General features: G+C 43.8%; 1 protein-coding gene across 12 annotated transcripts in view; it reads left to right on the top strand.

The window, feature by feature from the left end:
* Window positions 1-22,291, top strand: part of LOC147010785 (T-box transcription factor TBX2-like) — a 48,530-nt gene extending 26,239 nt beyond the window's left edge. For 9 of the 12 annotated variants that reach the window (XM_085859563.1, XM_085859559.1, XM_085859558.1 and 6 more), the window contains 2 exons: window positions 19,379-19,950; window positions 20,283-22,291. In XM_085859563.1, coding sequence (XP_085715689.1) covers window positions 19,379-19,950; window positions 20,283-20,759 — 1,049 coding nt within the window. In that variant the 3' untranslated portion in view covers window positions 20,760-22,291. The remainder of the gene's footprint in view (window positions 1-19,378; window positions 19,951-20,282) is intronic. The other 3 variants (XM_085859565.1, XM_085859564.1, XM_085859554.1) reach the window with 1 other exon arrangement.
* The last annotated feature ends 4,058 nt before the right edge of the window (window positions 22,292-26,349 follow it).

Below are 26,349 nucleotides of genomic sequence, written 5' to 3'. Positions count from 1 at the left end.
TTCCGATTTTCAAGAACAAGGGTGATGTGCAGAGCTGTGGAAATTACAGAGGGATAAAGTTGTTCAGCCACACCATGAAGTTGTGGGAAAGAGTAGTGGAAGCTCGGTTGAGAGGAGAGGTGACAATCTGTGAGCAGCAATATGGGTTTATGCCAGGAAAGAGCACCACTGATGCGATGTTTGCTTTGAGAATGTTGATGGAGAAGTATAGGGAAGGCCAGAAGGAGTTACATTGTGTGTTTGTGGATTTAGAGAAAGCTTATGATACGGTGCCAAGAGAGCAGCTGTGGTATTGTATGAGGAAGTCGGGAGTGGTGGAGAAGTATGTGAGGACTGTGCAGGATATGTATGAGGAGAGTGTGACAGCGGTGAGGTGTGCGGTAGGAATGACGGACCGGTTTAAGGTAAAAGTGGGATTGCACCAAGGATCGACTCTGAGCCCTTTCCTGTTTGCAATGATGATGGACAGGTTGACGGACGAGATCAGACTGGAGTCTCCATGGACTACGATGTTCGCGGATGACATCATGATCTGTAGGGAGCAGGCTGAGTCGAGCCTTGAGAGGTGGAGGTACGCACTGGAGAGAAGGGGAATGTTAGTCAGTAGGAGTAAGATGGAGTACATGTAAACTATTCAGCCTGGTGGAGGTATACACTTTATCGAGTGCCATTCCAGTTCGAGAAGTGTTTGTTACTTGCAAAATCGAAGATTTTTCAAGTATATTGGTCAGTCGATTTTGTTATTCTGTCTGCCTGTCTGCTTGTCTGTCTGTCAATCGCCTACAGGTCACAATTCTAAACCGATCGTCATGAAACTTTACCAAGTTGCAAAGGTGGTCTCAACTGACAAGCCTATTGATTTTGAGGTCAAAGGTCATCTTGAGGTCAAATTTCTAAAATCGTCATTTTTCATCCGATTGACTTGAAATTTGAACAAGATTTGCATTTTGCGTCACTGAATTGGGAAACCAACTATTTTGAGGTCAAAGGTCAACTCAAGGTGAAAGTTCTAAAATCATCAAATTTTATCTGAAAAATCGTCAATTTGCATCTGACTTGATAATTAAACAGCAATTGCACAGTACATCACTGAATTGGGAAACCAACTATTTTTGAGATCAAAAAGTCAAAGGTCAACTCAAGGTCAAACTTCTAAAATCAATTTTCATCCGATTGACCTGAGCTTTGATGAAGATTGTCAATTTTAATCTTAATGAAATGGACAATTTGATGCATCCTTGGCAACCTTTGGAGAGGGGGTGGATTTTGCAAGGATTGTGCTCTGCACGACGTCTTTGTTTTGTTACTTGCAAAATCGTAGATTTTGCAAGTATATTAGTCAGTTGATTTTGTTATTCTGTCTGTCTGTCTGTTTGTCTGTCTGTCAATCGCCTACAAGTCACAATTCGAAACCGATAGTCATAAATCTTTACCAAGTTGTAGAGGTAGTCTCAACTGAGAAGTCCATTTATTTTGAAGGTCAAAGGCCGTCTTGAGGTCGTATTTCTAAAATCGTCATTTTTCATCCGTTTGACTTGAAAATTGAAGAGGATTTATATTTCAGGTCACTGAATTCAACAAGCCAATTATTTTTGAGGTCAATATGGACCAAACATTCAACATATGCCCAAGGTCATCAACTAAGGTGGTATTTCTAAAATCCTTAATTTCCATCCCATTGACTTGAAATTTGAAGAGGAGTTTCATATTTGGTCATTGAATTCAACCACCAGTTATTTTTGAGGTCAAATTTGGTTTTTGGATTTTGCAAGCATCGTGCTCTGCACGACATCGTCTTGTTTGTTTGTTACTTGCAAAAATCGAAGACTTTTCAAATACAGTGTATTGGTTGGTCGCGTGTGTGTTATTCTGTCTGTATATCATTCGCCTATAGGTCACAATTTTAAACTGATCTTCTCAAAACTTCACCAAATGGTACATTTGGTCATAAGCGAGAAGCTATTAATTTTGAGGTCAAAACGTCAACATAGGACAAAGGTCAACAACTTAGGTCGGATTTCTAAAATCCTCAATTTTCATCTGATTGACTTGTACTTTGAAGAGGATTTGCATATCAGGTCATTTAATTCAACCACCAATTACTTTTGAGGTCAACATAGGCCGAAAGTTCAACATAGACTGAATTTCTAAAATCCTCAATTTTCATCCAATTGACTTGAGATTTGAAGAGCATTTGCATATCAGTTGAATGAATTCAACTACCAAATACTTTTGAGGTCAACGCTGACCAAAAGGTCAACATAGGCTGAATTTCTAAAATTGCCTATTTTTATGAGATTGACTTGAAATTTAAACAGCATTTGCATACATGTCACTGAATTCAACCACCAATTATTTTTGAGGTCTAAAGGTCAAAAGGTCAACATATGCCAAATTTCTAAAATAGTAAATTTTCATCTTTTGACTTGAAATTTGAAGAGTTTGCATATATGGTCACTGAATTCAAGCACCAATTATTTTGAGGTCTAAAGGTCAAAAGGTCAACACAAGCCAAATTTTTAAAATCAATTTTCATCCAATTGACTTGAAATATAAAAGAGGATTTGTATATTTGGTCATTGACTTCAACCACATATTATTTTAAGGTGAAATTTGTTTTAAGGATTTCACAAGTATCGTGCTCTGCATGACATCTTTCTTGCTTGTTTGTCTGTATGTCAATCACCCACAGGTCACAGTTTCAAATCGATCTTCATGAATCTTCACCAAATGGTAGAGTTGGGCATAATCATTTAATTCAACCACCAATATAATTATTTTTGAGGGCAACATTGGCCAAAAGGTCAACATCAGCCAAAGGTCAACAACTTTGGTGAAGTTTCTAAAATCCTCAATTTTCATTCGATTGACTTTATATTTGAAGAGGATTTGCATATTTGGTCATTGAATTCAACCACCAATTATTTTAAAGAGCAGGTTGCGGGTCACCAAACATGTTATGAAAATTTATCAATATGATTATGTTGTTGTTCGTCTTTCGGCTGCTCCCGTTAGGGGTCGCCACAGCGGATCATCCGTTATGATCCGCATACTGATTTGGCACATGTTTTACGCCGGATGCCCTTCCTGACGCAACCCTGGTCGCCTCTTACGACACAGGGATATGGATTGGGTTTCGCCATGATTCCGGGCTGCCCTACACCCTCTCATAGCGCGGCCCAGTGCAGAGCACCCGTCCTCAAGCGATCCTCCAACCCAAGCCTCCGAGTAGCCGGATTACAGGAGCACGCCACTACGCCCGGTTATTTATCAATATGATTATATGTGCATTAAATAGTTCGATGCAAACTATTGTGGTTGCCTAACTATTGGGAAAGTTAATGAAATTTAACTCCGAAGTTGTTATTTCTCGAGGCTGTTGAAAAAAACAGCCGCGTGCCATATATGGATGTTGACGTCACATTCTCCAAAACAAAGCGGACGCTCACTCGCTCATTGAAGAAGTGTCCAGTTCAGCGGGCCGTTCTTTCGCTTTTTTTGAGCTTGCAACTGTCTATATTATCCTTTTTTATTTTGAATTATTGTAGAACAAAGTTACTTGGATATTTGTACATCATGCCTCGTACGTGTGTCGTCATGTTTTGCGAAAATGGCTGGAAAACGGGTAATCGCTCTCACCGATTCCTGAAGGAATCAAACATTCACCGGCAGTGGATAAGATTTGTACAAACAAAACGGGCGAATTTTCACCCAAAGAAAACGGGTAAAGAGGACCCTTTGGATAGACTTGTCATTTGTGGTGACCATTTCACAGCCGAGGATTACAAAGGCATAAAAACATCAGATCACCACTCTGTGAATATGAGTTGTTGGTTGACAAGTTGTCCAGATACTGCTCTGTCACAGAATCAATTGTTGAGTTTAAGTGAGAAAAACCTTGAAATGTATTCTTAAAGAGTACATGGAAAAACACATAAATAAACTTTCTGAAAAACGCAAGCATGAAAAAATTTCTCAACAAATCAACTTATTGTTGATTAAATTACTTTTTTTTAACAGCACCAGCAAATTGGGCTATTTCATTTCAATTGTAAAAAATTGATCAATTTTCCACTTTTTTTTCTAAATTTGGTAGAATATTTCCCAATGAGACTAAACATGTTTTGGTATTTATATGCCACAACAGTCTCTTGAAAGTTGGGGTTTGTTCTAACTGTTCACTTTCGCTGGGGTCAAGCTCAGCTGTCAGAAAGATTTCAATGCCAAGGTATTATATATTGGTATTATATATTTGGGTCCATTATTGATTCATTCTATTTCTCACTCTTGAGTGACAAGAGGGTTAAAAATTATTATATCAAGTCACAGACGAATCAAACTTTACATTATTTTATCCATCGAACAAGAAAATGAACATATACAAACCAATCTGTCTGGTGGAGTCTGTCATTGTGAACTGCCGGACAGTCAGTCCTGCCACTTGTACACGAAATAGGCCGTTTTCTGGCACTTGCAAGTGGCTCAAATTTATATGGCTCAGGGCCAGAAACTCCATAGTATAAATTCCCATCATCCTCCGACTCGTCCTCAGCAATATCGGAATGAAAACACTCAATTTCATCGCCGCTGAAATCGCTCTCTGATTCGCATCTCGCCATTGTTCACACACTGTTTCCGAATGTTCATGAAGTTTTCGGAGAATGTGACGTTATAGCATCTTCGGTAAATTCCGGTCTGTTTTTCGATCATTGACAAAAGTTTTGACCTAAAAGTTAATTTTAGCATATTTTGAGTTTCAAATGTAAGAAAATAATTGCCCAACGATTATTAATGTGATTACAACCTTCGAATCACACGAAGTCATCAGCGACCCAAAACCTGCTCTTTAAAGGTCAAATTTGTTTTCGGGAGTTTGCAAGTATCGTGCTCTGTAAGTCGTCGTGTGTGTGTGTGTGTGTGTGTGTGTGTGTGTGTGTGTGTGTGTGTGTGTGTGTGTGTGTGTGTGTGTGTGTGTGTGTGTGTGTGTGTGTGTGTGTGTGTGTGTGTGTGTGTGTGTGTGTGTGTGTGTGTGTGTGTGTTTCCTTTTGGGTGCTGGGCAGGGGGGGAGTGTTTCGGGGGTAAAAGACATTCATTGCCAGGGAGGGTTCAGAGTGGGGGGAGGACCCCAATTCTCTCTTTGTAGATACCAGCAGAGTACCCATCCTATGGGCGGGTAATCCTGTTCCAAGCATGCAACACGTTCTTCTGATGCATACCTTTATTTGGGCAGTGTTTTGGCAACTGACAGCTCTGTGTGGGCAACAAAAATAACTAACCCATGAAGTTATGTGCATGAAGCAAAAACATACCTTCTGCCTATAATTCAAAATACCTCTGCACTGGAAAACGTGGGGACAGGAATACTGTACTGTAAATGGTGGAGACTTGTAATACCCTCCCCCACCTGGAGGCGGCGATTGAGGACTTGAAGAAGAAAAGGGGGAGGGATGACAGAGTTGGCTTGGGGGAGAGAGGGCAGAGAGGGGACAGAGTTGGGATCGAGGCATTTGAGGATTTGAAGAAAAGGGAAGGGTAGCACAGAGTTTGGGTTTGGTGGGAGGGGGTTAAGGACATGGGATTGTGTGTGGTTGTGGGGCAGATTAGGGACTTGGTCACATTTTAGGTCTTTGGGGTATTTTGGGTCTTCGGGGTCTTTTAGGTTTTTGGGGTCTTCTGGGACTTTTGGGTCTTTTACATCTTTGGGGGCTTCTGGGTCCTTGGGCTCTTCCTGGTCATCGGGTCCTTTGTGTATTTGGGATATTTTGGGTCTCAGGGTCTTTTGATCTTTGGTATCTTTTGCTTCTTCAGGGTTTTCGGGGTCTTTTGCGTCTCCAGGGTTTTAGAGGGTATTCAAAGGTCTGAGAGGTCTCAGCAGTCTAAAGGGTCCAAAGGTACATTCCAATAGCACCTAAATAATAGACATATAGTCACACGGCTGAACAGACGGAGGGATGGAAGGAAGGACGGATGTCGCCGAGACCGAGCTCTTTTTATATATGGATGTATGGAATAGCGCCTCTCTTCGTGGGAAGGGGTATTACAAGTCATGAAAATACTCCAATTGTGGGAAAATTATCCGATCTGTAATTCTGGGGGAATTAACCTGACATTGTAAAAAAAATCATAGTCCCTGTGATTGAGTGTAGGGCAAGGACCCCAATTCTATGTTGATGTGCATCACATTGTGACACCTGGTGGAAGCTGGTTTCATAAATCATGGTCAGTCACTCGAAGAGGATTAGTCTCTTCATTCGGCCTCACTATCAGCCATGACAAGCCTGGTGTTGACTTAGTGGTTAGGGTGGCGGCTTGGGATCCTAGGGTCCTGAGTTCAAGCCCCATTGGGCCACTGAATTAATACACCAGGGGGTTGACTCAGCCTATCATCCTTCCGAGGTCGGCAAAATGAGTACCAGTGTACTGGTAAGGGGTCACTGCATCAGCGGCATAGCCGTGTCCCAACCAATGATACAACCAGCAGCCACAGGCTGCACTCGATAGAGAGGGAGATCAGCCATGACCTTTTTGGGGCTGACCAGTGTCACCAAAAGCTAGCCACAGACACATTCTCCATTATTCCAAGTCATTCCTTGAAAAATCAGAAGTATTTGAAGTCTGCAAGGCCTTTTTCCGTAGCTCGATGGTGTTCTGCTCTCCCCCTCTGAGCCTGGCTCCAGCATCACACTTGTCTCTCCTACAATCTCTGGAATCTAAAATTCTTAACAGTATTGGCATCTTCCATGATGAGACTAAAGTTCAAAGTCTATTTCTCTCACATCGCAGCAGGTCAGCTGAGTTTGTGTTTTTTTAGCACCTCGCCTCGGTCTGACTCCCTCTACTCTCGGTCGCCTTCCGATACTCCTGAATTTCCCCAGGATACACGCATTGTTCCACTGACCCTTCTTGGTTAAACTTCCAAAATCCAGTCTTTCCGCACACTGCAACTCTTTTGTTCATCTTTTCTCCCGTTTGGAGAGCTACTTTCCAGGGGGTGCAATCACGCTCTCCCTTCCAGAGCTTCAAGCAAGCAGGTTGTGCATCAACAACATACATCCCTCTGATTAAGGACAGCACCAGGACCCCCAATTCTATGTCATCCCACGAAGCCTGATGTTGGCTTAGTGGTTAGGGTGGCGGCTTGGGATCCTAGGGTCCTGAGTTCAAGCCCCGTTGGCCGCTGAATTAATACACCAGGAGGTTGACTCAGCCTGTCATCCTTCCGAGGTCGGCAAAATGAGTACCAGTGTACTGGTAAGGGGGACACTGCATCAGCGGCATAGCCGCGTCCCAACCAATGATGCAACCAGCAGCCACAGGCTGCACTCGATAGAGAGAGATGTCATCCCACATTCCTACCCTTGATCTTTGCTTCCCCCATGAAGCCTACCTAACCAAACCCTCTTCTTGCAAGTTAGTGTTTTCTCCCCTCTTCTCTCTCCACTTTTCCTGTTTGGTCATTTCCTTCCTTATCTTGTCCAACACTGGCCCCACTGCCCTCCTGTCAGTACATTGCCATCTTGGGCTGACAGATTGTCTGGAGGTATGTGTACTCACCTCTCAGCTACCTAGGCTGGGTTTGAATCCTGACCAAGCTATAAACTGCCATACCAGTGTTTCACAGGTAGAGTGATTCATCAATCCCGTGTGTCCCGCCCTGCGGATGGACATTAAACTTTATGCCCCATCTGCTGGCATTTGTTGATGGATGTTAAAGATCCTACGGTGTCTTTTGCGAAGAGTAGGCGACCTATCGCTGGCACAATGAACAAATTCCAAATTCCTGTCCTAGTCAACAGAGGGAATTGCATCAGCAGCACAGATGCACCATCAGCCAATGATGCTACCCCGCAGCCTTGTGTTGCATATGAACAAACAAATTAAAATTTTACCCTCTGCCACCTTGTTCTTCCATGGGCTTATATTTTGCACAAAACACCCATGTTTACCCAACCAATGATGTAAAAGCAAAGAGGTTCGTAATTGGATTACATTCCCATTCATTTGCATATCATATACCACACCGAAGTATTTCTTGTGTATTGTCAACAGAGTTAACTGCATTCCAAATTGTAATCCCAGTTATCATATTATTGTGAAGTCAGGCCAAATCAGATCTGTGACTTGCTACAGGTACCATGTAAACCTGTACGAACCTGTTTCATGGTCGGGTTGTCGGCGACTAAACCGTCTCCCCCACCAGGTTTCCTTGTGAGGAGGGTGTATAGATATGGACACCCAGCAGGATTAAAAACAAAACCTGCCAAAGGGCAGAGGAGCTCCTTGTGAGCCAATGCCCAGCCATATCTGTTGCCCAACTGTGTCTGTGCATGTCCTCCTGCAGTTGGGTTACCCTTTTCTCGGAGGTTGGTGGCAGGATTTGCATTCCGACTACCGTAAAACACTTAATTCCACAAAACACATTTAAAAAATGCAAAGAAAACTGAAAACCTAATCCATGGGAGTACCTCCTGTGCAGCTGCCCTTCGTAGGACAGCTCACTGATGACTGGATTGGGGCAAAGCCTTCGGGACCCCCATTCTTTGATGATGGAAGGAAAAGCACGAGGTAATCTTCCTGGGTCGGATTGCGGTGGTGTGTGTCGGTGTGGTGCTGAGGTGTCGTCCACCAGACGGTGGTTTCCTCCCCTGAACCTGAGGCGGTCCCTTCGGGTGGGTGCCTGGAATGTCCTATCCCTAAGAGAGTATGATCACCTGTCTTCTATCATCTCAGCTCCAGCATTTGAACATCGGTATTGCAGCACTTTCTGAGGTTCAGAGACCAGATAGTGGTGAGATCATGGCGGGTGGTTACACCTACAACTGTTCTGGTCGCTCTGATGGTTACCATGTAATGCTCAAGGGGTTGCTGTAGCTGTGTCCAATAAGCTGACTCCCATGATAATTGAGGTAACGCCGGTCAACAAGTGTGTAATGAGACTGAGGATTTGTCACTCCTGATTTCCCTGGTCTGTGTATATGCTCTGAGGCGAGTGATCTCACTGTGAAGGAGGCATTCCATACCGCACTCTGTGGTTGATCGGTGCCCCAGGAGAGGTACTCTTCTAGTCATGGGGGATTTCAGTGCATCGACTGACACTGTTAGGGATGGTTATGAGACGTGTGTTGTTCCCCATGGGTCTGGAACTGTGAGCCAGAATAGCACTAAGTTCCTTGATTTTAAAAGAAGTCATAGACTTAGAGTGGGTGTTTCATGGTCTTCATACCCACAGCCTCATCGCTGGACTTGGTAGTCCAATGCTGGTGGGGTGGCAAAGGAGATTGTCCATGTGCTCGTTGATGCTCGCTGGAGGACGATTCAGAACTGCAGAATCTACCGGAGTGCTTAGTTCCTCAATACCGACCACAGGCTTGTTGTAGCAGCTCTGAAGTCACAGCTTGAATCCAGGAGAATGGTACCATCCGAGCCTAGGCTGGATGTTGGCAAGCTCAATGATGAGAGGGTAGCTGAGGAGTTTGCGAACACACTGAGTGGAGATTTGGGGGGTTTGGGTGTTTTGGGGATCCCGAAGAGTTGTGGAGTGCCTTCAAGACTACCAGCCTTGACGTTGCCTACAATCGTCAAGCGAATAACTTTTTCTTGCAAGGGACACTGGATACCATTGATCAGAGTCGCAGGGACACGCTTAATGGCATAGCTGAGCTGTTCAGTAAGTTGAGACGTAAAACTATACATTTGCTGAGGGCGGACAAGGAGGCCTATGTGTAAGTAATCTGTGAAGGAGTAGAGGATCACTTGTGGGGTAAAGCTTGTTGAAAGGGGGTAAAGCTTCTGGTATCTGTGTCCTTCATGCTGAACTTCTCAAGGCTGGTGGAAATGCTGTACTCATTTCGTTACACGCAGTTCTGTGCTCTGCCTGGAACATAAGCATCATCCCAACTGATTGGAAGAGGGGCCTTGTTGTCCCTCTCTGGAAAGGGGAGGGTGATCTCCAGGACTGCAACAAATACTGAGGAGTGATGCTGCTCTCAGTGCCAGGCAAGGTCTTTCCTCAAGGATAATTATTCATAGGGTTCGACACCATCTGCTTGAGCAGCATCCAAAACAGTCAGGCTTTATACCAAAGAGGTCAACGATTGACCGTATTCTTGCTCTTCGTGTCCTCAATGAATGCAGATGAGAGTTTCGGCAGGGGCTACTCACAGCCTATGTTGATCTCTGCAAAGCGTTTGATTCAGTGAATCGGGATGCGCCCTTGAGGATTCTCGGTCTTCCTGTGGTGCCACCAAAACTGATAAATCAGATTTCTGAACTATACTCTGGTACTGAGTGTTGTCCATGTGTGGTGGTTCCATCTCCGACTTATTTCCAGTTGTGACTGGAGTTCATCAGGAGCATGTATTTGCCACCACACTCTTCAGTGCTTGTATGGAGTGAATTCTGGGGAGAATGTCTGAGAGATCAAGCTGAGGTGCATCGTTTGGGATTGTCAACATATCTGTCCTTAATTTCGCACATGATGCAGTCATCTTTGCCGAGACGCTGCATATCGTTAAGAGGGCCCTCGAGGCACTGAATGAAGAGTCAAAATCACTGGGATTACAGGTTTCTTGGGTCAAAACTAAGATCCAGGCTTTCAATGACATATTGGATGCTGCTATCTTGTCTGTACATGTTTGTGGTGTGGATGTTGAAGTCACGGACAGATTCCTTCACCTTGGCAGTGATATTCACGTCTCCGCTTGTTGTGAGCCAGAGGTCAATGGACGTCTGGGTCGGGCCTGGGGAGTGATGGATTTACTGGATAATGGGGTGTGGCACTGTCGTTACCTATTCAGGAGGACGAAAGTCCGAGTCAAAGTCCATGGTGCTTCCAGTCTTGCTCTACGGATGTGAGACTTGGACTCTGACCAAGGATCTGAAATGGAGACTTAACTCCTTCGGCGGTACCAGGTCTCTTCGGAGAATCCTTGGCTATCGCTGGTCAGATGTTGAGTCCAAGGAGCGGTGGCTGAAAGAGGCTCAGATGAGATTTGTTACCTGCATAGTCCATGAGCATCAGCTGTGGCTGTATGGACACGCGGCTCGTTTTCCTGAGGCTGATCCTGCTCATCAGATTCTCTCAGCGAGGGAGCCTCGTGAGTGGAGGTGGCCAGTGGGCCGACCACGTGCCTCGTGGTGGCAGCAGGTTGATCGGCATCTCAAGGAGATGGGGATGGGCCAGGCATCTGCCTGGGGGATGGCCAGACAGAGGCCCCTGGAGTACTGGTGGAAAGTGGTGCAGCGACGTGCTGCGCAAGCGCATGTTCCCACACCTGACCTGACCTTATTGTATTGTCATCCAGCAACATGTAAACCACTCCAAAAGGAAAGTTGTGATTTGACAGAAAAAATGTAATCCTGGTGCTTCACTGTATCAGATTTGCCAATTCTTAAAAATAATAATTGAGCAGGCTGTCTTGTTTGCTTGCATTTGTTTCACAGGAGGTGGTTGATTACAGATTAATGAGAAAATGTTGGTTCTGATTGTGTGCATTCAAACACAAGAATACTCTCAATTTTGCCAGTGTTGCCACCACTGCCACTCTAAATATATTTTCTCCATCTTTTGATTCTGTTCTATTTGTTGTTCTTTGCTTCACAATGGATGGCCATGCATCCAGAAGTCATGTCGGGTGCAACATAATGTTGGAGACTGGAATACATATTGTTGTTGTCTTCTTCATGCATAAATGAGTGTTTCACTGCCTGCATGAACTGGATGGATGCCTGTGTGGGTACGACTGTGGCTTTGTCTTCACTTTATTGAGTCTTTCATCGCAAATGCTTGCTGCGTTGTCTTTGATCGTCCATAGCACCTTATCTTATTGCATCGGCTATGGTATTCGGTTCACTTCACTGGGCCTATGACAGGATTGTTAGATTTGACCATATTCAATGATCAAAATAATCTTGTTCAATGAAAAGAGAAGTTGGCAGGTTTATGATGCTGTGAAGGAAAATTTTGCACAATTGCAGCTTCTTATTGACATTGATCACGGAAATCGGAAACTGTGTATGTGTTTACAGGTACACACGTTTATCTGGTATTTAACAATGCTTCGATAATGACACCAACCCTTTGAAAAGGTTCTTTTTCTGTTAATGTCACATTTTAATTGACACGTTAGTTAGGCCGCAATTTGTGGCACATTCCTGGGAGTAGGTAGCAACTGTCAGTTTTGTACCCTCGCATCTTCGTCGTCTGTTTACCGTTCTTTGTGAAAAGTTTGGAGGAGTTTGTTAAAGACAGTGCGATGTGAATCGGAAAACGAACCTGTAGTTTAGCAGTACTTTGGCTTTGGATTTGGCAAATTGTTACGGAATGTCATCCTGGTCACGCATGAGCACAGAGGAGTAAGGTAATTATTTTTACTTGTCTGCCTGCCTGGTAGTCAAACAAAATTGAAAATCATTTCAAACAGGAAACTTGCAATTTGTATCAATGTCATGAAGGACACAAAAAACAGGCATGAAGAACGACTGTAAGGTGTTAAATAAGATGGTGTAAAAGACACTACATCAATGGTGATAAACTTCTGGAAAAAAAAAATTTTTTTGAATACTTAGTTGAAGCTCGTATAAGAGCGAACACACATAACATATAACAGGGAGCAGGAGACGAAAAGGGGTGAGAGAGGGAAGCACAACAACAGTGGGGAACAGCGGCATCAGGAGATCTGTGGAAGAGAGAGGGATGGGATGGAGTACACGGGCGAAACAAGATGGACACAACAAGGACTTTCAAGAAGGAAAACAGGGAATTTTATAGCGGGTGAGTTTGGGGTTGGTTCACGGGGGTAGCGGCAAAAGGGAAGAGGAAAAGGACGTCGTGTGGTTGCGGGATATGTAAAGGTAAGTTGGGAAAGATAAAAAAAATATATATATATTTATATTTCAGGACATTAAACAGAGGGTGTAATTGGGAGGAAATGAGAGTAGTAAAGGGATTGTGGTGAAAATAAAAATCTGAAAGTAATAAGAAAAAACAAGAAAAACGATCGTGCACACAAACAAGGAAAAGGTTAGGCCTCAAGGAACCCGATATGAAAAGTCTGACGAATACCCACAAATTGGCACAAGTTTTAAAACAAAACCGAACTAGAAGCACACAATATGTAAACAACACAATACAGTAAAAACACGACAAAAAAAACGACTGGGAAAACCTATATTTGAGGTCGGCAGAGACAATGAAGAACACGAACGAATCTAAAGAACTGGAACTGGAAGCTACAACCTTTAAAATCTTTAAGAATTATATACTTGAACACAACACAAATTGCCTTTTTGACATTTTCAAAAACCTTCAGTTTTGCAGTACTTGGACAAATTATAACAGCATTTTACATAATCTCGACCAATCAAATATGCTGCTGGCAAACCCTGCCCATGTTCTTCTTTCTCAAGTGTGCATGGGGTAAGGTCTTCTTTGAACTATGTTATTGTTTTTTGGTTTGTTTGTTTGTTTGTTGTACAGGGATAAGGCTCATGGAGGAGCTGCAACCCAAATCACACACATGTAGACAACTACGTGCGACAACACCAAACTTGACTTCAAACATAGACACTGAGCTTAGCAGAGCACTCTGGGTATCAGTGAAACCAACTATTGTGATGGTGCTTGGGGGAAGAGATGTCACTTACAAGAACACTGTGGGTACCAAGTGATACTTTTCTCTCCACACTCAGCAGGGCAATTAACGGGAAATTTCTTCCTCTCCATGGATATGAACCTATGGGATGTCCATGCTCTATCCTTTAAATACTGAGCGTCAAGCAGAATGTACCTTTTAAAAAAACTTTTGGATGACTCGACCAGGGTCGGAATCGAAGCAATGACCTCCTAGACTCAGGTGGTGCACCACTCTAACCACTATATTTTGTGTGCCGTTTCGAGGCTTGTGGTGGAGCTCGGTGAAGCATCACCAAGTCTGGTCAAATCATGTGGTTACCTCTGCCACTGAAGGTGGACAGAGGTTGTTTCAACCCTGTTTGTCTGACTGTGTGTTAGCATGATGTCTTAAAAAGTTATGGACGAATCGGACGAAACTTGGTGGACAGGTTGGGTGTGTGCCAAGGACGAAATGATTCGATTTTAGTGAAGATCTGGATTCAGATACTGGAATTTTCAAGTGATTCTTCACAATTGAGAGATGGCGCCATATACAGAACGATATCTCAAAATGTTGTGGATGAATTAAGACAAAACTTGGTGAATGAGTTGGTTAGGTGACAAGAACAACCTGATTAGATTTTGATTGAGGTCTGGATTCAGATCTGACCTATCAGTGGGATACAAAATGTAAACTGTGTTGCCTCGCGGAGGTATGTGCTAGACTGAGTGCCGTTCTACTTTGATTAAGTGTTTGATTTATTAAATACTAGCAAATACCACCCGTCGCTTCGCTGACAGGAATACTAAAGGGGGGAGGGAGAAAAGAGGGAAAGAGGGGTGGGTGAGAGAGAGCGAGGAGAGAGGAGGGAGAGGATCAGGGAGGGGTGGAGGAAGGGAAAGCAGACGTGCGGTGGAGCGTTAATTACCACCCGGACGCGTCCAGAGACAAACTTCCGTCCGGACGTAAACCCTGCCCTGACACCTCCGGAGACAAATCCTGCCCTGACACGTCCAGAGACAAACTCCGTACAGACATAACCATAAACCGGATATGTCCAGAGATGGAGAGAGAGAGAGGGGAGGGGAGAGTGAGAGAGGTGTGGTGGGAGGGTGCTGCACTGTGTTGGGAAGGGGTAGAGCAAGGATGGGACAGAGAGAGAGAGAGTTATGCCTTATGAACAACACACACACACACACACACACACACACACACACACACACACACACGTTTGGCTGATATTGGCAACAACCCAAAAACCAGAAGTAGCTTTCACCAAAAAACAATGCTGCATATTTGTAAACATTTCAGGGATATGTTCACAAACATTAATCTTTATAAACAGCTGCGTGTGACGGATGTAAAAATAATTTGGTTCGGTAATTTTGAAAACATGTTAATATCGCAAACCGCTCGGAAACCGGGGTTATTTCACAACCACTCGCTCAGGCCGGTGGAGCACGAACCACTAGTTCAGGGCGGTGGAGCACGATCCACTCGCTCAGGGCGGTGGAGCACGAACCACTCGCTCAGGGCGGCAGAGCACGAACCACTCGCTCAGGGTGGTGGAGCACGAACCACTCGCTCAGGGCGGTGGAGCACGATCCACTCACTCAGGGCGGTGGAGCACGAACCACTCGCTCAGGGCGGTGGAGCACGAACCACTCGCTCAGGGCGGCAGAGCACGAACCACTCGCTCAGGGTGGTGGAGCACGAATCACTCGCTCTGAATGACATGGCGGGTAAAAGCATCCGCAGTAAGTGAACCACTCGCTCTGGGCGGCGGAGCACGAACCACTCGCTCAGGGCGGTGGAGCACAAACCACTCGCTCTGAATGACATAGCGGGTAAAAGCATCCGCAATAAGTGAACCACTCGCTCTGGACGGCGGAGCACGAACCACTCGCTCTGAAAGACGTGGCGGGCAAAATCGTCCGCAGTGATTGAATGATTCACTCAGGACGTAGGGCGGTGCCGCTGTCGAATGTAAGGTGTTCGGCAAGTGGCTTAAGCACTCATGCAAGCACTCCAATTAAATGGTTGATAAGGAACGGTTGGCCAGGCTATCGCTGAAGATCATATTGGATCCCTTTAACTTTAAAGTTAAATGGCAGTTAATGCCCTTTAACACCGCGAATGCAGCAATTAATGAAATAAAATGAATTCATTCAAATAATGACTTTATCCACAATGCAGAACAGCCCTGGAGACATTGCAATGTTCAATTGCCCGTGAAATAAACATTGCAGATAATCCACCATCTTGCCTGCTCCTTTGTGTATGCGTCACATAGTACATCGGTTCAGGGTCCGAGCAAACATTTGAAGTTTTTTTTTTAACGTCCGTTTTTCACCAGATTTGCTTTGATTCGCTGCAGAGCATCTCACGGAACCTCCAAAAATATAGACACAGATGTGGCAGATGCTATGGATTCCGATAAGCAGTCCCTCTGGGGGACAGCGCACGAAATCTAGTAGTGAATGCATTAAGTCATGTAGCTCAATGAAGATGGTTAATTTTGGCACATTCCTAAAATTTTTGTTCACTCAATATAATTCTCCAAACAGTAGAAAGAGAAAAGTTTAATGCTTTGTAAATTTCACATTTTCTTGTGTATCTATGGAGAAGGAGGGAGCATAGCCTTGCTTGCTTAAATTAAATATGCGTATCAGCTTAGTTATAAGACTCGTTATTTCTTTAAATTATCAGATTTCACAACAGATTTCAAAATTTATTTAGTCCGGACGATATCCGATCCTCAAAACCGAAATAATATTTCGATGATATACTTTAATTAGTCTGTGAGAGTAGATCGTGGAAAATTGTATCATATAATGCATGAAATCGCTCAGAGCTCCTAATTTGAAGACTATAGCATTTACAAAAATGATGTATACCACGATTCGTAGCTATGATGAACAGGCATTCAATACTATAAGTGAGGAAAGTGAAAAAAACTTTATCTTGAAGAAATTGTTGCGGCTTGTTCCAAGTCAAGGCTTGGTTGAGCAGGCCAAAAAACATGGCGGTTTCAGACTCCAGTGAGGGTACCCAGGAAACGCCTTAAGACCCCAGAGAGCGAGGAGGCCAAGGATCGCCTGATGAAGGATATAATTAAATATGGCCGTTAATTATATCTTCAAAAGGACTGTTTTAATGAACCCAAACACCCAATTTTCACTCTTGCACTTCCTTGGAGTTTTCTTAGCATGCATGCAAAGTTTCGGGCTGCTCGGTTTTATGGTTTTGGAGTTATGGAGGAGACACACTGACACATACACACACACACACACACACACACACACACACACACACACACACACACACACACACACACACACACACACACACATTTATTTGTATTGATATAAAATCCCCCAAAATTGAAGGTTTAAATGCCAAGTGGAAATAATAATTTAATATGCGTTCCCTTTCAAGGAACTTCAATACAGGACGATGCCACTCAACCCACAAGCCTGTGCAATGGTTGCCAACATATGGTTGTTTGTCCATGCTCGATAATTTTTAATGCTGAGCCTCAAGCAAGGAAGCAGCACATTCCATTTTTAAAGTCTTCGGTATGACTTGGCTGGGGTTAGGTTCAAACCACCGACATCGGTGACTCAGAGTGGATGCTCCAAGTCCGGTTAATTGTTTATGATTTTTATAGTTCTGCATAAGGCTTTACCTTTACCTGGAGGGATATATGTACCATTGTACTGTTTTACATGAATTACAAGGACATTTAATAGAAACCAGACAAATCAATACCTAATATGAAATTTAAACCTGGGATCCCAGCATTGTGAGCTTCATTCTCAGATAGTAACCCCAATGATGCCAACCCACAATGATTTCAGCGAATATAAAATATCCAGGTTCCTCCTGATGGCTCCATCTTTGCTCTTTACTTCTTCAGGTTCCTTCTTGGTTTTCCATTTCATTATGTTTGTACCATATCCTGATGCTGTGTGGACTGTGCTTCCCCGCTGATGGACCTCTGGTAGCTTGTACATGTTGTTGCGTTTGAGCTTGAGGAGTAACTGCTGAAATTTATCTGTCTGGGTTCTTCCTGACATTTTTGTTCTTTGTTCCCTTCACATTTTTTGTCATACATATATATATATATATATATATATATATATATATATATATATATATATATATATATATATATAATTTTTTTCACAATTATCTTTATTCATTCTAATTCTGCTTTTTCTTCTCTTTCATCCCTTTTACTCTCTGTTCCTCTCTCTCATTATCTATCTCTCTAAGGAGAAGTGAATTCTTGCAGAAATTTTTCTGTAAGGCTCACTTGGCTGCGCCTGGATGGTTTTGATGGTTGTGGAGTAGCGGCTGAAACCAGAATCCTATCCAGGTTCCTCCTGATGACTCTGCTTTTAACTTCTTCCGGTTCCTTCTTGGTCTTCCGTTTCAATATGAACTGAGCATTACTTTTGTTAAATATCAACGGAGATACTTCTCATCCAAAGACGATGGAGAAAGCCGAAAAACTGAGCTACAACAAAAACAATATATTGACAACAAGCATTGTAAACGTAGTCCTACACTGAGGTTGTGTTATGCCTTTATCCTGCTTATGATATAGGAGCATGAACAGGCTCTTCCATGCATCTCAATACGCGAAACAAATTCCCGTTTAAATGTTTAATGGCCTTAATGGATGTTTAAACGTTCAAGCATAAGGAATTTGTTTAACCGTAAAAATGCTTAAACGTTTAAACAAGTCAGCTTTACTTTAAAAAGAACTCTCTTAAGTACGAGATAAAAATTAATTGTTCACGAGGAATGCACGAGCCCATTTCATCATTGCAACCATTGCTTTTGTCATTGAACCTCAATATTAATACTGTCACCTCTTGAAATTATTGCTTTTCTCATCTCATTCATTCTTCCAATTGAGAGATCGTTGGCAGGATGGCTTAGACTTTACAGATACACACACTCACCTCTAAACTGTCCAGAGTGGGTTTTAATCTCGGCTCAGCTATAAACTGTCATCCCAGTGTTTCACAGGCAGGGTGATTCGACAATGTGTGCGCGGTTGCGGTCCCTCGGTTAGATGTTAAACTGGGCATCCCGTCTGCCGACATTAGTTGGTGGATGATAAAGACCCCGTGTTGTTGTTTGCGAAGAGTATGCGAGCTATCGTCAGCACCCTAAACGAATTCTGAATACCAGCCTTGACCTTGGTTGAACATCAGGCCTGGCCAGCTGGTTCCTGAACGACTTGGGCCCAGCTTCCCCTGCAAGAACGTTGGAATAATTGTGCCGTTAAAGAAGATGAAGACTCATTCTTCCAATACTGCGTTGCATAAATAGCTTGTATATAGAAGCACCCTGCTCTTTACTGAAACCATAATCTGACTGTGTTGTGAACATCGATTCTATATCAATAAATATCGATTCTATATCTATAAATCTCCTTCCTATTGGTGCTTGAGGTAAAGTTATAATTCCAAACTTTTAAATCTCCTCAACTTCAAAATAAGGACTGATTGGGTTCACACTCATTTAGGTAGTCTTCAAAAGAGAATCGCTGCAGTGATTATTATTACCTTTCACCCTCAATGTTTCCACAAGGACAAACAATGTCGTGAATATTTTTTCATGCTATTGGTGGCAATGGGGTGACATTGGTGGCAAATCATTGAGCCACTTCACACTTCCTAAGATGACCTTTTTCATGATTCTTTGGTTTATTGAACGACATTAAATGTTATGTCGAACATTCCTTGCAGATGAGCGAGTGCTGAGTGAAGCTGAGAGTCGTCGCCAGGAGCGAGGCCTCGCTGTAGATCTCTCTGGAAAAGAAGCACGCTCTCCAAGCGAGCGGTCACGAAGCCCACCTCGCCCTCTCGAGGCACCCGACTCCCAGGGAATGGGGCGTGACGACCGTGACCGACGACTCTTAAAGGAGCAATCATCGCTGCTGAAACGCGAGGGATTTGGAGCACGTGGGAAGGAAACCTTTGCACCACTGAGTGTGCAGACTGATGGAATTTCACTACTTCCACACACTCAGCTCCAGAACCTCAGCTTCGCCGGCCTCGCGGGTCAGCCATTTTTCAGCCCACTCAATGGTACACCACCTTTATTTCTACATCCAAGCCAGGTTGCTATGGCATCTGGGGGCTTCCCAGGACTAGCAGCTGGAATGGGGCCTTTGCTTGCCTCCATGTCTGGTAATGCATTTGGAATAGGTGCCCTTGAGAGCCAAGGAATGACAAGCCAGCCTCAGGGACATCCTGGTACTTCAGTGTCATCAGCTCTGCCTTTCTCCAGTATCCAGCATCACTTGCTTGCCTCACAGGTGCCATATAATTTGTATTTAATATATATTTTTTCAAAAGTCTCTGTCTGTCTCTCTCTCTCTCTCTCTCTCTCTCTCTCTCTCTCTCTCTCTCTCTCTCTCTCTCTCTCTCTCTCTCTCTCTCTCTCTCTCTCTCTCTCTCTCTCTCTCTCTCTCTCTCTCTCTCTCTCTCTCTCTCTCTCTCTCTCTCCCACCCCCTCCCCCCTGTTCTATAAAAGTACTTTGCTTGTGAGTGGGAGAAAGACTATTTTGCCTGAAATAATTGTTACTTTTTTGTTTTTCCCCCTTGTACAAGCCTAACCTTCACACATTTTTATCTGTATTAATCCCAGCAGGGTCTGCCGATGTCTGCATTCAACAGCCTGCTACCTTACCACTACACCTACATGGCTGCTGCTGCTGCAGCAGCAGCTGCTGCTGCAGCATCTGTCCCTTCTGCAACTGGCATTCCAATCTCCCCTGCCCATCGTCATCCCTTCCTTAATGCCGGACGCTCTCACCTCCGATTTAGCCCCTATCCCAGCCCCTTCTCTGCCGCGTCATCAACTGGTCACATTCCAACTGCTACAGCAGCTCCATCATTGCATTTAACTGGTTCTGAGGCCAAGGCGAGCCATGCAGCAAGTCCTCCGATGCCTAATGTCGACAAGGTTTCCGTCAGGCCTCTTTCACCACGCCCAATTGCCACCTCACCTGGATCTGCTAGCCCACACCGTGAAACCAAAAATGAGCTGCAGAGTATCCAACGACTAGTTAGTGGCCTCGAAAGCCGAGATCCGGTTTCTCCTGACCGAAGTTTGCCTTCCTAGCCTGCAGGCATGGCCTGCACAGGCTTGCTGTCTCTCATGTAGCCTTCTCTGTTGCATTGTTGTACTTTTCTCACCTAACCACTGCCAAATTGCCACATGCATGAAACGTTGTTGTAGTTCCAGGCAGAGTGGATAAAGACAAGGCCCTGGACTATCAGACCCATTTGCATTGAGGGGTTTACCACTGAGGGTCAGAAATGACCCATTGGCCATGTAAAGCTTAACTTGTTTGTAGTCACTCATTTCTTCCACCTTCCTCAATGATCCCTGTCACAGCATCAGGCTTTGTGAGCATATTACTTGCCTCCTGATACAAATACTCCATTTAAGACAAGCTCGTCATGGAGAGAAACCAATATCACAATTTCATTGATGAATGCTACACTGCTGAAAGGCCCGTGGTAAAATAGTTGAAGGAAAATAAAGGGAGACCAGGGTGTCTGGCAAGTGCTGAGTGTCATTGGGCACCAGGCTATGGCATATCATTAAAAAGTGTGAAATGAAAGGAGGTACGCAAAGAAGGGCGATGAATGCAAGTTGTGCTGAGGCTTCTTGATCGTTTTAAAAGAAATGTTTTTTGAACCACATCTTCGAATCAACCCAGCGATGACCACAGTAAACGTGGTCCGTTTTTTGAGCCACGAAATTGAATCCACATAAACACAGATTCGTTGAAGAATTTGCATGAACGGACAATCACAGTGACCTATTGAAGGAGTCAGCGGGTTCTCACCGAGCGGATTCGACATTATTGAAATAGCAACCTGGTGACCGGTTGTCCGGTTTGATAATCTTTTCACATTAACACGTTAGCTGTTGCATAAACATTTATGATAATGTGTATTATTGTTATTGTATCTACACTGAAAGTAATCTTTACTATTTATGTAATTTTGGCAAATTGTGTACATATACCGTTGACATCAATGATATATTAGGATATTCGGGAAGATATTAATTTATTGCACATTTGTATATAGAAATGTACAGACACCGAGGGCTTTCCCTCTGTTCTACCTGTGTAATTAAGGCATGTTTGTCTTTTCTCCTCTTTCATCATATGCACCCCGCCACCCCCCCCCCCCCAAATCTCAATGTGCTTCTAAATTCTATTCCCAATGCCAATTTCCTCATCTGCCGTTATGAACTATCACCCTCTGTTACCATGTGCTCCTAGGGGTTTACCTTCAAGACCGAGCTCTACCCCCATTTTTAGTTCCTGTGAACTCCATTTTTGGCAACTGTGATGTCCTTTCTCTCTCTACCCCCTCTCCCCCTCCCCATTGCCCCGTAAGTGTTTTTTTCACCTTTCTCAAAATTGCCCCCTCTTAATGTCCAGGTGTTATTGCCGTGACCGTAGCCTGATTACCGATGACTGAACATAGCCCATTGGGGGGGGAGGGTAGTTGGTGAGCCGAAGTCTGTTAACCTCGCAATTTTTTGAAAAGATGCTTCAGTTGTGAAAATAACGGTGCGTGTCTGACACTATAAATAATAAACGTTGAAATTACTGCACAAGGCAGCTCACGATAGCTCGGATGCCTTGGGTGAATTTTTCTCTACTCATTTATTTGATCGCTGGTGACAAAAGCGAGGAGTGTTTTTATTGCAGGTTAGCCTGTGTGATCTGCAACAATAAGTTATCCTACAGCATGCAAACCCACAGCCACAGCAGGCGCCACCATGGCGGTTGAGCTGTATATGGTGTGAGCACAGGCCCTGGTGATGCTGGCAATGAGTCACGGCTCGGAGGGCTGGCAGCTAACTCTGAAAACCCATTAGTTGCGTACAGAGGCTCGGCTCGGCGAGACCTCTTTGTCGGCCTGCCCACTAAAACGAGGCTCATTGTATTGACGGTGGTCATGCCAGGTGGTGCACTGTCTGCGATTGTGGGGTCTGACATTCAACTTGGTGACTGTGTCGTGTTGTCTGCACTTGGCTTTTGAACTAAGTTATATAAACTATAAAACTACACACATTCAATGTTTATAAACAGTAACCTGTCATAGTTGTTTATTCGAATTTGTCTTGTGGAATTTTAAAATGGCAACTAAAAGGATAACATTGGTAATTAAGTGGGAGGCCTGATTACAGTTGATAACATACCAATTTTTTTCTGAGTAGCTGATCTACATTTGATCCTTGGTTTGGAATCGCATCATGCGGCAAGTCCTATAACGATGAAAAGTGATGATAGCTGCAATGTTATCTTTCTTTGTATTCTCTATCTCCAAATTAAACTGATTCGGCATAAAAGCAAACGACGAGTAGCATTTGAACCCTGACTGCTGAAACTGCCGATGCTTGTACAGTTTCCAGATCTTCAATTATTTTTGCTTCGAATGTTGATGGGAACGATTCACAGATGTTGCATTGAGAGGAGTCAAGGAAGGAAAGAATGTTTTTGGATGAAACAACTAAACCAATTCTTCTTGACGATGTTAAGTGACGGTCCCTGTGAGCGGCTAAGGAAGAGCTGGAACGTGTTTCTCCTTTTATTTATATAATTTGTTGTTGTTCTGGTTCAGAAAGTGAGAGAAGCAGCAGATGGGAAAATTGATCCTGCTGAATGGAATTAAGAAATATGACGTTCTTCCTTTCATCCAATTATCCTCCACAGATCTTCTCTTGATCGTTATTGCGATTATTATCCCTACGCTTTTTCAACAACAACAAAAAAAAACGAGGGTCTATTGTAATCGGCTCCATCTGTCTGTCTGTCTGTCTGTCTGTCCATCCGTGTGTCCGTCTATCTGTCTGTCATGGTACCACCTAAACGGTTGTGCAGAAATTCATCAAACTTGGTCGTTGTGATCACCACATGCCAAGAAAGTACAAGAGCAGTACAAAAAGGTACAATGATGGAGACCCTCGGGGCAGGGTTGAAAGGTCGAATACCAAAAAATGCAATTATGGCCACATTTTTAACATTTTTAATGAAACTTTGTATATGCAATCAACATTGGGGGACACATTAAATTTGGAACGATTTTTTGGATTTCACTGCCGGTTCATGCCACAGGGGGTGGGGACTTTGGGTCACAGAGGTCAAAATTGGAAGAAAAAAAAATTAACTCAAAATTTGACATTGGGTCCAAGGCTGGTGGAACTTTTTGACATCTTTCAACCTTGCTTTAGGTGGGAAGCGTGGGAATTTGCGATGACGCACCATTGACTTCACTCTAGTGCAATTGTTTTTAACTCCCAGCTCTCAATATATTGTCTTTGGGGCTGACAAAATGGCCGAGAGTTGTGCACACTCGCTTCGAAGCTGTCTAGCTTAGGTTTGATTCCTGACCCAGCTATAAACTGTCATCCCGGTGTTTCACAGGTAGTGTGATTCATCAATGTGTGTGCCATTCCTCGGATGGATGTTAAACGGGCTTCATGTCTGCCAGCATTTGTTGGTGGATGTTAAAGATCCCATGGTGTCCTTCGCGAAGAGTTGGTGAGCTATCACTGGCACCCTGAACAAATTACAAATTCCTACCCGAGCTAGTCGAATGTCACGCCTAGCCACCTGGTTCGTGAAGACTCGGGCAGAGTTCCCCCTGGTCGACCCCACAAGAAAGGTGGGATAATGGTGGCCATTGAATATGAAGATTCTATTATATTGTCTTTTTGAAATAAAAATTGTAGACAAAGCAAATTCTGAAACTCCACATTTTGTGCTGATCCTTTTGTTCTTTGTCAGCTTTTGTCATATTTTATTTCAGCTTTTGCTTTTTTCCCCCAACTGTTTGTCCTTCATTTTTCTGACACAGGAAAAAGAAAATGATGGAGACAGATCCTTTCATTTTTGTTGTGTGGGAGGCATGTGCGCAGGATGATCGCCCAGGGAGGGAAAGTGAGGCACAGAGTACATTCCTGTCTCCTCCTGGCAGCACATCGAAGCGACAACGTTACACTCCAGCTCTACGAAGCACATCGACATTTCGTTCCCTGAAAATGGGCTCCTGTCTTATTATTGTGAATCTTTTTTCTTTGGAATGCTTCTTTTCTTTCATCCTCCATTGACTCATTATCATAAGTTAAGCCGTTTTAGATGTGAACAAGGCACATTTGAGAAAAATGGCTTCAACATTTCAGTCGGTCACAAGTATTTTATTTATTTATTTAAATCTAACCACAACTACCACTAAGAGGAGAGGAGGAAACGCAGTAACCTGCCGGTAAGAGAGTTAATGGGGGTAGCCTGGATCGTGGTTAGGGATGGTGGGATGATGCGAAATGGGGGTGCACCGCATTGCTTGAAGCCTGAACCCTTACCACGTGTACAAGATAATAATCTTTGAGTTGGTGAAGAGCAAACAACAAAGATATGGAACGTTCTGTGAACGTTCAAACACCTGCTTTTACAAACCCCAATAAAATAAATTAGAAAACCGAAGATCAGAATGTCTTGGCATGCAGTCAACGAAGCCAGAAGGAAACTAGGTGTTGAATATTGTTGTGGTCCACATGTTACAACATAACCTACTCATTGGTGCGTCAGTTCACCTCGACAGGAGTACACATGGGAGACAATGAGATGCTGTGTTTCGGTTAATGTGTTTACGTTAGAACTGGCCGAACCATGGCCAGCTCAGTGCACACTGTTAATGTTACATGGAGTCCCCTCACCAACCCGGTCTCAAGTGCATCAGTAGAAATGCTGAATGCTGTGCAGTTATTTGGAAAAAAAAAAAACAACAAATTGAGAGTCATGGGTGTGTATTCATCCTGACACTTGCAAACCCCACATATGTCAAGATTCCTATCAGATTCACTTTGTGACTCTCAAACCGACAGAAAAGCCGTCGTTCCTTTCTCATCTCCGTCTCGGAGTACTTCGATCTTTACTGTGACAATCATCCGGTACTGAATTATGCTGTCACAGCAACTACTACAAAAACGATTCACAAGAAAGCACAATGGCCACCAGGAACCGAAGAGTTGCAGAAGCAACATCACAACGTTCTCCAGGAACTTTTTCCTTGTTCCCCATTTCGCCCACCCATTGCTCCAGGCAGACGGCCAGCCGATGGAGCACGGTAGGGACCGTGGAAGCGCTGTGACCGTGAAAAAAAGACTTCAAAGAGCCCTGCACTACATGCGGGACTGTTTTTCTGGCAATGATGGGATAGACATGTTCCGTGGATGTGCAGTGTGACAGACTCGCCCTCTGCCTCCGTGTGATTGAGCCCAGCTGCCGGCTCTCACCGCTTTGCTGCCAGGCTGTATCAGTAAAGGCTTCTTGCCCATGGTTTCAATAATCGTTTTCTCCATGACAAGCCTGAAGCAACTTCAAGTAGGTTGTCTTTATTGTAATGGCACCGTGAGGCCAGCCGGTATTACCGGGTGAAGATTTACTCCTTGTGCTTGTTGGGCACAAGGTGCAGGAGAGTTGTCACAGTTTCCTGAAGTCCATCAAGTGATGTTTCTAGCAATCAAAGGGGCAGCTTCAGGGCAGGGGGATTAGCCAGTCTCCTGAGGATTGTAAGAAAACAATTGAGACAGAAAGTCTTTTTTTTTAATGGCTTGACTTTACGCTTATAGACACCAAGAAGAAAGGGTCACCAGTGGTGATCTTGGTCGATAGTACTTACTT

This window comes from Eptatretus burgeri, chromosome 16 (genome assembly GCF_056783735.1).
Source record: "Eptatretus burgeri isolate ZD-2024b chromosome 16, Ebu_testis_v1, whole genome shotgun sequence".
Lineage (NCBI taxonomy): Eukaryota > Metazoa > Chordata > Myxini > Myxiniformes > Myxinidae > Eptatretus > Eptatretus burgeri.
This window is presented reverse-complemented; position numbering and strand designations above follow the sequence as displayed.